This window comes from Bubalus bubalis, chromosome 4 (assembly GCF_019923935.1).
Source record: "Bubalus bubalis isolate 160015118507 breed Murrah chromosome 4, NDDB_SH_1, whole genome shotgun sequence".
Classification (NCBI taxonomy): Eukaryota; Metazoa; Chordata; class Mammalia; order Artiodactyla; family Bovidae; genus Bubalus; species Bubalus bubalis.
The window spans coordinates 17597264-17609789 of record NC_059160.1 but is presented as its reverse complement, the minus strand read 5'-3'; the positions used below and the strand labels follow the sequence as shown (position 1 = coordinate 17609789).

General features: G+C 42.5%; 2 protein-coding genes across 2 annotated transcripts in view; one reads left to right on the top strand and one right to left on the bottom strand.

The window, feature by feature from the left end:
• The window catches only part of LOC102402808 (antigen WC1.1), a gene marked incomplete in the record, with an annotated part of 1152186 nt that overhangs the window by 387181 nt on the left and 752479 nt on the right, over positions 1 to 12526 (bottom strand).
• Positions 5566 to 12526, top strand: part of LOC102406613 (antigen WC1.1-like) — a 42539-nt gene continuing 35578 nt past the window's right edge. The window contains 3 exon segments of the mRNA XM_045165276.1: positions 5566 to 5930; positions 11921 to 12013; positions 12091 to 12405. Of these exon segments, the coding sequence (XP_045021211.1) occupies positions 5633 to 5930; positions 11921 to 12013; positions 12091 to 12405 (706 nt within the window). The 5' untranslated portion in view covers positions 5566 to 5632.

Genomic DNA, 12526 nt, shown 5'->3' with positions numbered 1-12526 from the left:
CCACGCTGACTGTGAACACTGGTCCGTCTCCTGTAGGGGGTCCACTGGTCATAGAGGCAGATTTTACAGAGCAGTGAGGTTTGGTCTGGACCTAGCTGGGTCAGCCTGAGTCCCTCCACTGTCTCCCTTGTTCTCAGGGAGCTTCTAGAAGTCCCAGTGGCTCCCAGTGTGTGGAAGGTCCAGCGACTGACCTCAGCTGGGACTCTGGGCTGTTCCCACACACTCCATGTGCCTGGTGTTTGACCACTCCCGCTGGGTCCCCATGTTTCCTGTGTCTGTGCTCCTGTAGGCTCTGTATGTGTGTGTGTGTGAAGGTAAGGAGTATGTGAGGGTGTGTGTTTGTAAGGGTATGAGGAGTATGTCTGTGAGTATGTGAGGAATGTGTGAGGGTGTGTGTATGTGAAGCTGTGAGTGTGTGTGAATAGAATGTGTGAGTGAGGGTGTGAAGAGTGTGTGTGTTTATGGAGTGTGTGAGGAGTGTGTGAGGGTGTGTGATGTGTGTGTGTGTGTGTGTGCATGTGTGTGTAAGGGGTGGTATAGCCTGTCTGTGTGACAGGAACGGGGCTACTGAGCAGGGACTGAGTCCGTTGGTCTGTGAAGCACACAGGGTGTCCACAGGGCTGGGTGTCATGCCGCTGCATGTGACCAGATCAGAGATAATGGCGCACCTGCCTGCCTCTCTCTGGCTCCTCTCCCCCATCCCCTGGGCTCTCCTCTGCTTGTTGCCCTGTCTGCCCAGCACTGGGCTCTGTGAGACGCTCTGCTTGCTGGCCTCACCAGTTCCCACCAGGTGTTCATTGTGGAGCAGAGGAGCCTGCAGCCAGGAGAGGGGACCTTTTGTCTGTAGAGATCAGTTGAAGCACAGCCTCAGGTGTATAAGTTCCCAAGTCCCTGCCCCAGTCCCTGTGATGTTTCCTGATGTGCTGGGGGCCTGGGACGGTCCCTTCCCCTCCCAGGATCTGCTGTGACTCTGTAGGGAGCACTTTCTCTCGTGCCCTCTCCTGTCCCTCCCTGGAGCTGCTTTCCACTGAGTGAGGGTGGAGTGTATTAATCTTTTTTCATGGTCTGCAGGGTTTCCTTGGACAAATCCGCTGATCTCCTTATGGGAGTCCTCTTGGGTGACAGAATTTTTTCTTCTCTTTAGACCTTTAGAATTCTTTGTCTTTGCATTTGGACAGTTAACTCTGTGAGTCAGAAAAAGTTGCTTTGGATTGAAATTTTGGGGTGACTTATTAGCTTCTTGAACTTAGATGTCCAGATCTTTCCCTAGGTTTGGGAAATTCTCAGCCTGTGTTTTCTCTTTTCTGTTTTAATTATTTATTTTTGGCTGTGCTAGGTCTCCTTCCTTGTATACAGGATTTCTCTAGTTGTGGTAAGCAGGGGCTACTCTTCGCTGCAGTGCACAGGCTTCTCACTGCAGTGGCTTCTCTTGCTGGAGACCACAGGCTCTAGGTGCACAGGTTTCAGTAGCTGTGGCACACTGGCTTAGTTGCCCTGCGGCATGTGGGATTTTCCTGGACCAGGGATTGAACTGATGTCCCCTGCACTGGCAGGTGGACTCTTATCCACTGCACCACCAGGGAAGTCCTCAGCCCTTAATTCTTTTCTCCCTCACTTCTCCTGCCCTGACTCCATTGCATACATTGTTCCTCTTTATGGTGTCCATAGTTCCCACTGGCTTTCTATATTCCTTTCATTCTCTTTTTGCTTCTTTATGTGGATACTTTCAACTGATCTTTCTTCTAACTCATTGATTCTTTTTTCTTTTTCTTTCCTTTGGTCGTCTGTTGTTAAATCTCTGTATTGAACTTTTCAGATTACTCATTATGTGTGGATGCTAAGTCGCCTCAGTCATGTCTGACTCTTTGTGACCCTATGAACTGTAGGCTCTTCTGTCCATGGGATTCTTCAGGCAAGAACACTGGAGTGGGTTGCCATGCCCTCCTCCAGGGGATCTTCTGGACCCAGGGATTGAACCCGAGTCTCTTACATCTCTTGCATTTGCAGGTGGCTTCTTTACCACTATTGCCAACTGGGAAGCCCATTCATTTATTATTCAACTTCAAAATATCTGGTTAGTTCTTTTAAAAAATACTGGAGCCTATTATACAGAGTGAAGTAAGCCAGAAAGAAAAACACCAATACAGTATACTAACACATATATATGGAATTTAGAAAGATGGTAACAATAACCCTGTGTACGAGACAGCAAAACAGACACTGATGTATAGAACAGTCTTATGGACTCTGTGAGAGAGGGAGAGGGTGGGAAGATTTGGGAGAATGGCATTGAAACATGTAAAATATCATGTATGAAACGAGTTGACAGCCTAGGTTCGATGCACGATACTGGATGCTTGGGGCTGGTGCACTGGACGACCCAGAGGGATGGAATGGAGAGGGAGGAGGGAGGAGGGTTCAGGATGGGGAACACATGTATACCTGTGGTGGATTCATTTTGATATTTGGCAAAACTAATACAATTATGTAAAGTTTAAAAATAAAATAAAATTTAAAAAAATAAAAAAATATTTTATATATCTTTATTGTTCTTATTATATTTGCATTGTTTTATTGGTATCATTAAATATTTGAGTTATCTTGTAACACTCTGATCATCTTTTGAAGTATTATTTTGAATTCTTCATCAGGCAATTCCTGGATCTCCATTACTTTGAGCTGGTTACAGGAGGGTTTTTTTTTTTTTTTAATAGTTCTGTTATTTTTTTTCTTTTCTTTTCTTTTTTAACTTTACAATATTGTATTGGTTTTGCCATATATCAACATGAATCCGCCACAGGTATACACGTGTTCCCCATCCTGAACCCTCCTCCCTCCTCCCTCCCTGTACCATCCCTCTGAGTCGTCCCAGTGCACCAGCCTCAAGCATCCAGTATCGTTCATTGAACCTGGACTGGCAACTCGTTTCATATATGATATTACTCATGTTTCAATGCCATTCTCCCAAATCATCCCACCCTTTCCCTCTCCCACAGAGTCCACAATACTGTTCTATACTTCAGTGTCTCTTTTGCTGTCTCGTATACAAGGTTATTGTTACCATCTTTCTAAATTCCACATATATGCATTAGTATACTGTATTGGTGTTTTTCTTTCTGGCTTACTTCACTCTGTATAATAGGCTCCAGTTTCATCCACCTCATTAGAACTGATTTAAATGTATTCTTTTTAATGGCTGAGTAATACTCCATTGTGTATATGTACCACTGCTTTCTTATCCATTCATCTGCTGATGGACATCTAGGTTGCTTCCATGTTCTGGCTATTATAAACAGTGCTGTGATGAACATTGGGGTACACTTGTCTCTTTCAATTCTGGTTTCCTCGGTGTGTATGGCCAGCAGTGGGATTGCTGGATCATAAGGCAGTTCTTTTCCAGTTTTTTAAGGAATCTCCACATTGTTCTCCTCTTCACTATCTGCCATAAGGGTGCTTTCATCTGCATATCTGAGGTGATTGATATTTCTCCTGGAAATCTTGATTCCAGCTTGTGTTTCTTCCAGTCCAGCGTTTCTCATGATGTACTCTGCATATAAGTTAAATAAACAGAGTGACAATATACAGCCTTGACGAACTCCTTTTCCTATTTGGAACCAGTCTGTTGTTCCATGTGCAGTTCTAACTGTTGCTTCCTCACCTGCATACAAATTTCTCAAGAGGCAGGTCAGGTGGTCTGGTATTCCCATCTCTTGAAGAATTTTCCACAGTTGATTGTGATCCACACAGTCAAAGGCTTTGGCATAGTCAATAAAGCAGAAATAGATGTTTTTCTGGAACTCTCTTGCTTTTTCTATGATCCAGCAGATCTGATCTGATCTGACACTGTTATCCATAGTGGCTGTGCTAGTTTGCATTCCCACCAACAGTGTAAGAGGGTTCCCTTTTCTCCACACCCTCTCCAGCATTTATTGCTTGTAGTCTTTTGGATCGCAGCCATTCTGACTGGTGTGAAATGGTACCTCATAGTGATTTTGATTTGCATTTCTCTGATAATGAGTGATGTTGAGCATCTTTTCATGCATTTGTTAGCCATCAGTATGTCTTCTTTGGAGAAATGCCTATTTAATTCTTTGGCCCATTTTTTGATTGGGTCATTTATTTTCCTGAAATTGAGCTGTAGGAGTTGCTTGTATATTTTTGAGATTAGTTGTTTGTCAGTTGCTTCATTTGCTATTATTTTCTCCCATTCTGAAGGCTGTCTTTTCACCTTGCTAATAGTTTCCTTTGTTGTGCAGAAGATTTTAACTTTAATTAGGTCCCATTTGTTTATTTTTGCTTTTATTTCCAATATTCTGGGAGGTGGGTCATAGAGAATCCTGCTGTGATGTATGTCAGAGAGTGTTTTGCCTATGTTCTCCTCTAGGAGTTTTATAGTTTCTGGTCTTACATTTAGATCTTTAATCCATTTTGAGTTTATTTTTGTGTATGGTGTTAGAAAGTGTTCTAGTTTCATTCTTTTACAAGTGGTTGACCAGTTTTCCCAGCACCACTTGTTAAAGAGATTGTCTTTAATCCATTGTATATTCTTGCCTCCTTTGTCAAAGATAAGGTGTCCATAGGTGCGTGGATTTATCTCTGGGTTTTCTATTTTGTTTCATTGATCTATATTTCTGTCTTTGTGCCAGTACCATACTGTCTTGATGACTGTGGCTTTGTAGTAGAGCCTGAAGTCAGGCAGGTTGATTCCTCCAGTTCCATTCTTCTTTCTCAAGATTGCTTTGGCTATTTGAGGTTTTTTGTATTTCCATACAAATTGTGAAATTATTTGTTCTAATTCTGTGAAGAATTCCGTTGGTAACTTGATAGGGATTGCATTGAATCTATAGATTGCTTTGGGTAGTATACTCATTTTCACTATATTGATTCTTCCAATCCATGAACATGGTATATTTCTCCATCTACTAGTGTCCTCTTTGATTTCTTTCACCAGTGTTTTATAGTTTTCTGTATATAGGTCTTTAGTTTCTTTAGGTCGATATATTCCTAAGTATTTTATTCTTTTCATTGCAGTGGTGAATGGAATTGTTTCCTTAATTTCTCTTTCTATTTTGTCATTATTAGTGTATAGGAATGTAAGGGATTTCTGTGTATTGATTTTATATCCTGCAACTTTACTATATCCATTGATTAGTTCTAGTAATTTTCTGGTGGAGTCTTTAGGATTTTCTATGTAGAGGATCATGTCATCTGCAAACAGTGAGAGTTTTACTTCTTCTTTTCCAATTTGGATTCCTTTTATTTCTTTTTCTGCTCTGATTGCTGTGGCCAAAACTTCCAAAACTATGTTGAATAGTAATGGTGAAAGTGGGCACCCTTGTCTTGTTCCTGACTTTAGAGGAAATGCTTTCAATTTTTCACCATTGAGGATAATGTTTGCTGGGTCTGGGCTGAAGAGTTCAGGTGTGAGGGGGAGGAGCCTGAGCTCTCGGTCTGGCCTAGAGTGCCCTGTCCAGGGGGCACTTGTCACCACAGTGGAGCTGTTCAGCTTGTCTGTTCAGGTGAGATGCAGGTCAGGCCTTTCACCTCTGTGAACACCCTGCTCAGGTGAGAAACTAATGTGATTTTGCTGAAACTCTGTCTTCTTCTACCAGCATACTCAGAAGTCCGGCTCATGACAAACGGCTCCTCTCAGTGTGAGGGGCAGGTGGAGATGAACATTTCTGGACGATGGAGAGTGCTCTGTGCCTCCCACTGGAGTCTGGCCAATGCCAATGTTGTCTGTCATCATCTCGGCTGTAGAGTCGCCATCTCCACCCCCAGAGGACCACACTTGGTGGAAGGAGGTGATCAGATCCTAACAGCCCGATTTCACTGCTCAGGGGCTGAGTCCTTCCTGTGCAGTTGTCCTGTGACTGCCCTGGGTTGTCCTGACTGTTCCCATGGCAACATGGCCTCTGTGATCTGCTCAGGTAAGAGAGAGGAAAGGGCTACCTGTACTCAGGATGCTCCTGGAGTGAAATGTCCCCAGTAGCAGAGAGGTAGGGAAAATGGACTTCGAAAGTTAGATATTTCGTGGTGAAATGTCGATCTTCTCATTGTTCATTCATTTTTCAGATCAGGGCAAGAAATGTGAAGGGGAATAATATATTTTTAAGCAACATTGTTGCTTACATATAATCATAGAAAACAATGTAGGGGCAGAAAGTATAGACCTCAGTATGAGCCCCAACCCAGAGCAACACAGAGAATGTCCCAGCACCACAGTCACTGCCGTCCCCAGTAACTGTGCCCTCCCTCCTCTAAAGGGAACATCACTTAGCTAACTTCTGCTAACATAGTGTTTTATCAATGTTTGAACTTTCTATAAAAGGATGCTGTATGTGGCATCTTTTGTATCTAATTTCTAAGCCTCAAAATTATGTTTGGGATTCACACATGATGTTGTTTATTGTAGCACCTATTTTTTATTACTTTAGAGTATCAGTACAGAACCATGTACTGATCCATTAGACTGACAGTAGATATCTGAGCTATTTCCAGTTCTTGACTATTGCAAATATGTTGTGATGACTTACCATGACAGTGTCTTTGGACGCAAATATGTGTTACTTATTTTCCATGTTTAACCCTTGGTCTTTTATTTTCATATTCTTAATCAGATGGTGTCCTTTGATGAACTTATTTCTTAATCTTATGTAAACATAACTTACCAACTTTTTTCTGTACATTTAATGCTTCTTATATACTTTAAAAAAGAATTTTGCCTACTCAAAGATCTTAAAATCATTCTCTAAGAGTATCTTATGGAAATTTTTATCATTTTCCTCTTGCATATTATTGTGCATTCCTTCTGGGATTGACATCTGTGTAAGATAAGGGTCAGCTTTCATATGGACATCCAACTGACTCAGAATCTTCTTCTGGAAAGACTCTTCCCCACTGCAGTGCTGCCTTCGTCATAAGCAGAAGGGCAAGTATGTCTGTCTTATTTGAGACTCTCTATTCTGTTCCATGTTATCATTTGCCTATCCTTGCTCTAATGCTGTATTTTCTTAATTATGATAACGTCATAGTTGTTGTTCAGTTGCTGAGTCATGTCTGACTCCTGGTGACCCCATGTGACTACAGCACACCAGGCTTCCGTGTCCTTCAGTATTTCCCCGAGTTTCAAACTTTGTAGTAAGTCTGAATAATTTTAATTTACAAGAGTTACTTTATATTAACTCCTCTAACATCATTGCTTTTCTTACCAACTGTGCTGGTCGCTCTTGGTTGCTTGTGTTTTGTATGAATTTAGAAATCAGTTTGTCATTTTTCACCAAAAGAAAAGCTTAAGGGTATTTACATTGAGAATAGGCTTAGAAATTTGAGAGGAGACATAGAAATTTGAGGATGATTGACATTGAAAACGTTGAGCTCCCCAAATCATTGACATAATACATCCCTCCATTCAGTTAGATCTTGAATTTCTCTCAGAGATTTTGCCCGTTTTCTACTAGGTTTTCCCTGAGTCAGTCAGTCAGTTCAGTTGCTCAGTCATGTCCGACTCTTTGCGACCCCATGAATCGCAGCACGCCAGGCCTCCCTGTTCATCACCAACTCCCGGAGTTCACTCAGACTCACGTCCATCAAGTCAGTGATGCCATCCAGCCATCTCATCCTCTGTTGTCCCCTTCTCCTCCTGCCCCCAATCCCTCCCAGCATCAGAGACTTTTCCAATGAGTCAGTCTTCGCATGAGGTGGCCAAAGTACTGGAGTTTCAGCTTTAGCACCATTCCTTCCAAAGAAACCCCAGGGCTGATCTCCTTCAGAATGGACTGGTTGGATCTCTTTGCAGTCCAAGGGACTCTCAAGAGTCTTCTCCAACACCACAGTTCAAAAGCATCAATTCTTCGGCACTCAGCTTTCTTCACAGTCCAACTCTCACATCCATACATGACCACTGACTAGATGGACCTTTGTTGGCAAAGTAATGTCTCTGCTTTTCAACATGTTATCTAGGTTGGTCACAACTTTTCTTCCAAGGAGTAAGCATCTTTTAATTTCATGGCTGCAGTCACCATCTGCAGTGATTTTGGAGCCCCCCAAAATTAAGTCTGACACTGTTTCCACTGTTTCCCCATCTATTTGCCATGACGTGATGGGACCAGATGCCATGATCTTTGTCTTCTGAATGTTGAACTTTAAGCCAACTTTTTCACTCTCCACTTTCACTTTCATGAAGAGGCTTTTTAGTTCCTCTTCACTTTCTGCCATAAGGGTGGTGTCATCTGCATATCTGAGGCTATTGATATTTCTCCCGGCAATCTTAATTCCAGCTTGTGCTTCTTCCAGCCCAGGGTTTCTCATGATGTACTCTGCATAGAAGTTAAATAAGCAGGGTGACAATATACAGCCTTGACATACTCCTTTTCCTATTTGGAACCAGTCTGTTGTTCCATGTCCAGCTCTAACTGTTGCTTCCTGACCTGCATATAGGTTTCTCAAGAGGCAGGTCAGGTGGTCTGGTATTCCCATCTCTTTCAGAATTTTCCACAGTTTACTGTGATCCACATAGTTAAAGGCTTTGGCACGGTCAATAAAGCAGAAATAGATGTTTTTCTGAAACTCTCTTGCTTTTTCAATGGTCCAGCGGATGTTGGCAATTTGATCTCTGGTTCCTCTGCCTTTTCTAAAACCAGCTTGAACATCAGGAAGTTCACGGTTCACATATTGCTGAAGCCTGGCTTGGAGAATTTTGAGCATTACTTTACCAGTGTGTGAGATGAGTGTAATTGTGCAGTAGTTTGAGCATTCTTTGGCATTGCCCTTCTTTGGGATTGGAATGAAAACTGACTTTTTCAGTCCTGTGGCCACTGCTGCATTTTCCAAATTTGCTGGCATATTGAGTGCAGCACTTTCACAGCATCATCTTTCAGGATTTGAAATAGCTCCACTGGAATTCCATCACCTCCACTAGCTTTGTTCGTAGTGATGCTTTCTAAGGCCCACTTGACTTCACATTCCAGGATGTCTGGCTCTAGGTGAGTGATCACACCATTTGATTATCTTGGTCGTGAAGATCTTTTTTGTTCAGTTTTTCTGTGTATTCCTGTCACCTCTTCTTAATATCTTCTGCTTCTGTTAGGTCTATACAATTTCTGTCCTTTATCGAGCCCATCTTTGCATGAAACCTTCCCTTGGTATCTCTAATTTTCTTGAAGAGATCTCTAGTCTTTCCCATTCTATTATTTTCCTCTATTTCTTTGCATTGATCACTGAGGAAGGCTTTCTTATCTCTTCTTGCTATTCTTTGAAACTCTGCATTCAGATGCTTATATCTTTTTGAGCTCCCCAAATCATTGACATAATACATCCCTCCATTCAGTTAGATCTTGAATTTCTCTCAGAGATTTTGCCCGTTTTCTACTACGTTTTCCCTAGGTATTTTATTTTTGATGTTACGAGTGTTTTTGTGAAAGTGTCCTGGCAATGAATTATCTTTGACTGTTTTCATCTTTTAATTTTTTTAATTTTGATGTAATTGAGACTTATAAAAGTATTGGGAAAGTAATATAAAAATATCCTGATGATCTTTACCTGGATTTCTCAATGTTAGTATAAACATTTTCTTTAATCTCTCTCTCTGTCCTTCTTTCTCTGTTCCCCTTCTGCCCCGTTTTTTCCTGAGTATGCAAAATCTTTCTGAATTAAGTTGAAGACATGAGGTTCCTTTACCTTTAGGACACTTCTGGGAATTTCCTTACAGAACCAGGGTTCAGTCAAATCTTTAAATGACTTCAGCTCCAGGTAACATCTAATTGCAGCACTGAAAGGCCTGACTGAAAGACTGCCAAACTGAGTCTTTTTCTGATTAATGACCCAAAGTCATAAGCAAAATGAAGTATATATATATTTTTTTTCCTTCAGCTACTAAATTTTGCCTTTTCATAATGATCAAATTGCTAACATCCGTTGGATCACAGAAAAAGCAAGAGAGTTCCAGAAAAACATCTACTTCTGCTTAACTACACCAAACTTTTGACTATGTGGATCATAACAAACTGTGGAAAATTCTTCAAGAGATGGGAATACCAGACCATCTTACCTACCTTCTGGGAAATCTGTATGCAGGTCAAGAAGCTACAGTTAGAACTGGACATGGAACAACAGACTGTTTCCAAATTGGGAAAGGTGAATGTCAAGGCTGTATATTGTCACCCTGCTTATTTAACTTATATGCAGAGTACATCATGCGAAATGACAGGCTGGATGAATCACAAGTTGGAATCAAGATTGCAAAGAGAAATATCACAAACCTCAGATATGCTAATGACACTACCCAGAAAGTGAACAGGAACTGAAGAGCCTCTTGATGAAAGTGAAAGAGGAGAGTGAAATAGTTGGCTTAAAACTCAACATTCAAAAAACAAAGATCATGACATCTGGTCCCATCACGTCATGGCAAATAGATGGGGAAACAGTGGAAACAGTGACAGACTTTATTTTTGGGGGCTCCAAAATCACTGCAGATGATGATTGTAGCCATGAAATTAAAAGATGCTTACTCCTTAGAAGAAAAGCTATGACCACCCTAGACAGCATGTTAAAAAGCAGAGACATTGGTTTGCCAACAAAGACCTGTCTAGTCAAAGCTATAGTTTTTCCAGTAGTCATGTATGAATGTGAGAGGTGGACCATAAAGACGGCTGAGTGCTAAAGAACTGATGTGTTTGAACTGTGGTGTTGAAGAACACTCTTGAGAGTCCCTTGGACTGCAAGGAAATCAAACCAGTCAGTCCTAAAGGAAATCAGTCCTGAATATTCATTGGAAGGACTGTTGCTGAAGCTGAAGTTCCAATACTTTGGCCACCTGATGTGAAGAACTGACTCATCTGAAAAGACTCTGATGCTGGGAATGATTGAAGGCACGAGGAGAAGGGGACAACAGAGGATGAGATGGTTGGATGGCATCAGTGACTCGATGTATATGAGTTTGAGCAAGCTCCGGGAGTTGGTGATGGACAGCGAAGCCTGGTATTCTGCAGTCCATGGGTCACAAAGAGTCGGACATGACTGAGTGACTGAACTAATTTTGGGGGAAAAATCTGCTATACAACAATATAACCAGAACCTGAATTTCTAATCTGAAGAATATCCTCTGATCTTGCATTTTGATGTTTGTGCCTTATGCTGAGCTAATGTGTGGCTACACTTATTCTTTAGTTCTTAGTTTCTGGTAACAAGTTTTTGTGCTCTAGAAGGATTTGGTTTTTGTTATCATTTCTCTACAAAGATACACATTTTGTCAGTGCTTAATTCCACAAGCACTTTAATCATGGCTATTTAAATTCTCTGTCAGGTAACTCTAGCAGCTGAAAACTCTGGGAAATTCTTTCTAGCGTCTCCTTTTTCCTTTCTGTTTTTCATGAGATCTATTTTATATGTGTTTGTTTTAAAGATAGATATTGAAGAAATTGTAGAACTCCTTCAGAAAGAATTTTGTTTTGCTTCTACTTAGGTGTAGATTTGGGCTTCCCTGGTGGCTTAGACGGTAAAGCATCAAAGCTGGAGACGTGGGTTACATCCCTGGGTTGGGAAGATCCCCTAGAGGAGGGTGTGGCAACCCACTCCAGTATTCTTGCCTGGAGAATCAGCATGGACAGAGGAGCCTGGAGGGCTACAGTCCATAGGGTTGCAAAGAGTCAGACAAGACTGAGTGACTAAGCACAGCTCAGGGATAGATTTAGTGATAAAACATCTTACTTAACTCATTCTTACAGCAACACTTGGGTTAAAACAGAAATTGTGGTACTGTCAGAAGCAGAACTCTCCTTGGAGAAGGTGAACACTAAGATTATGATAACTTTACTACTGGGTCACAACTTTCATCTTAGGCTCCATCACTAGGTCATTATTTCCTTTAACAGTTTCTTATTATTCAACCCTTCCAGACTTCTGATCATTGCTGTTTCTGCAGGAAATCACACCCAGGTGCTGCCGCAGTGCAACGACTCCATATCTGAACCAGCAGGCTCTACGGCCTCAGAGGAGAGCGTCCCCTACTGCTCAGGTAAGGGTCCCACAGGACAGAAGACCCTTCTCAACCCTTGGGGTCACCGCCGCATTGTCCCATTTCTCTCTCCTCAGACAGCAGACAGCTCCGCCTGGTGGACGGAGGAGGTCTCTGTGCCGGGAGAGTGGAGATCCTTGACCAGGGCTCCTGGGGCACCATCTGTGATGACGGCTGGGACCTGGACGATGCCCACGTGGTGTGCAGGCAGCTGGGCTGTGGAGAAGCCCTCAATGCCACGGGGTCTACTCACTTTGGGGCAGGATCAGGGCCCATCTGGCTGGACGACCTGAACTGCATAGGAAAGGAGTCCCACGTGTGGAGGTGCCCTTCCCGGGAGTGGGGGCAGCACGACTGCAGACACAAGCAGGACGCGGGGGTCATCTGCTCAGGTCTGTGCTGCACACTGTCCACAGGCTGGGAGAGGGGTGGGGCCCTGGAGGACGGGGGTCTGAGCCCTGAGGGAGAGATGCTGAAAGGATCAGAGAAGGAGGCTTCCTTCCATGGAGCCTG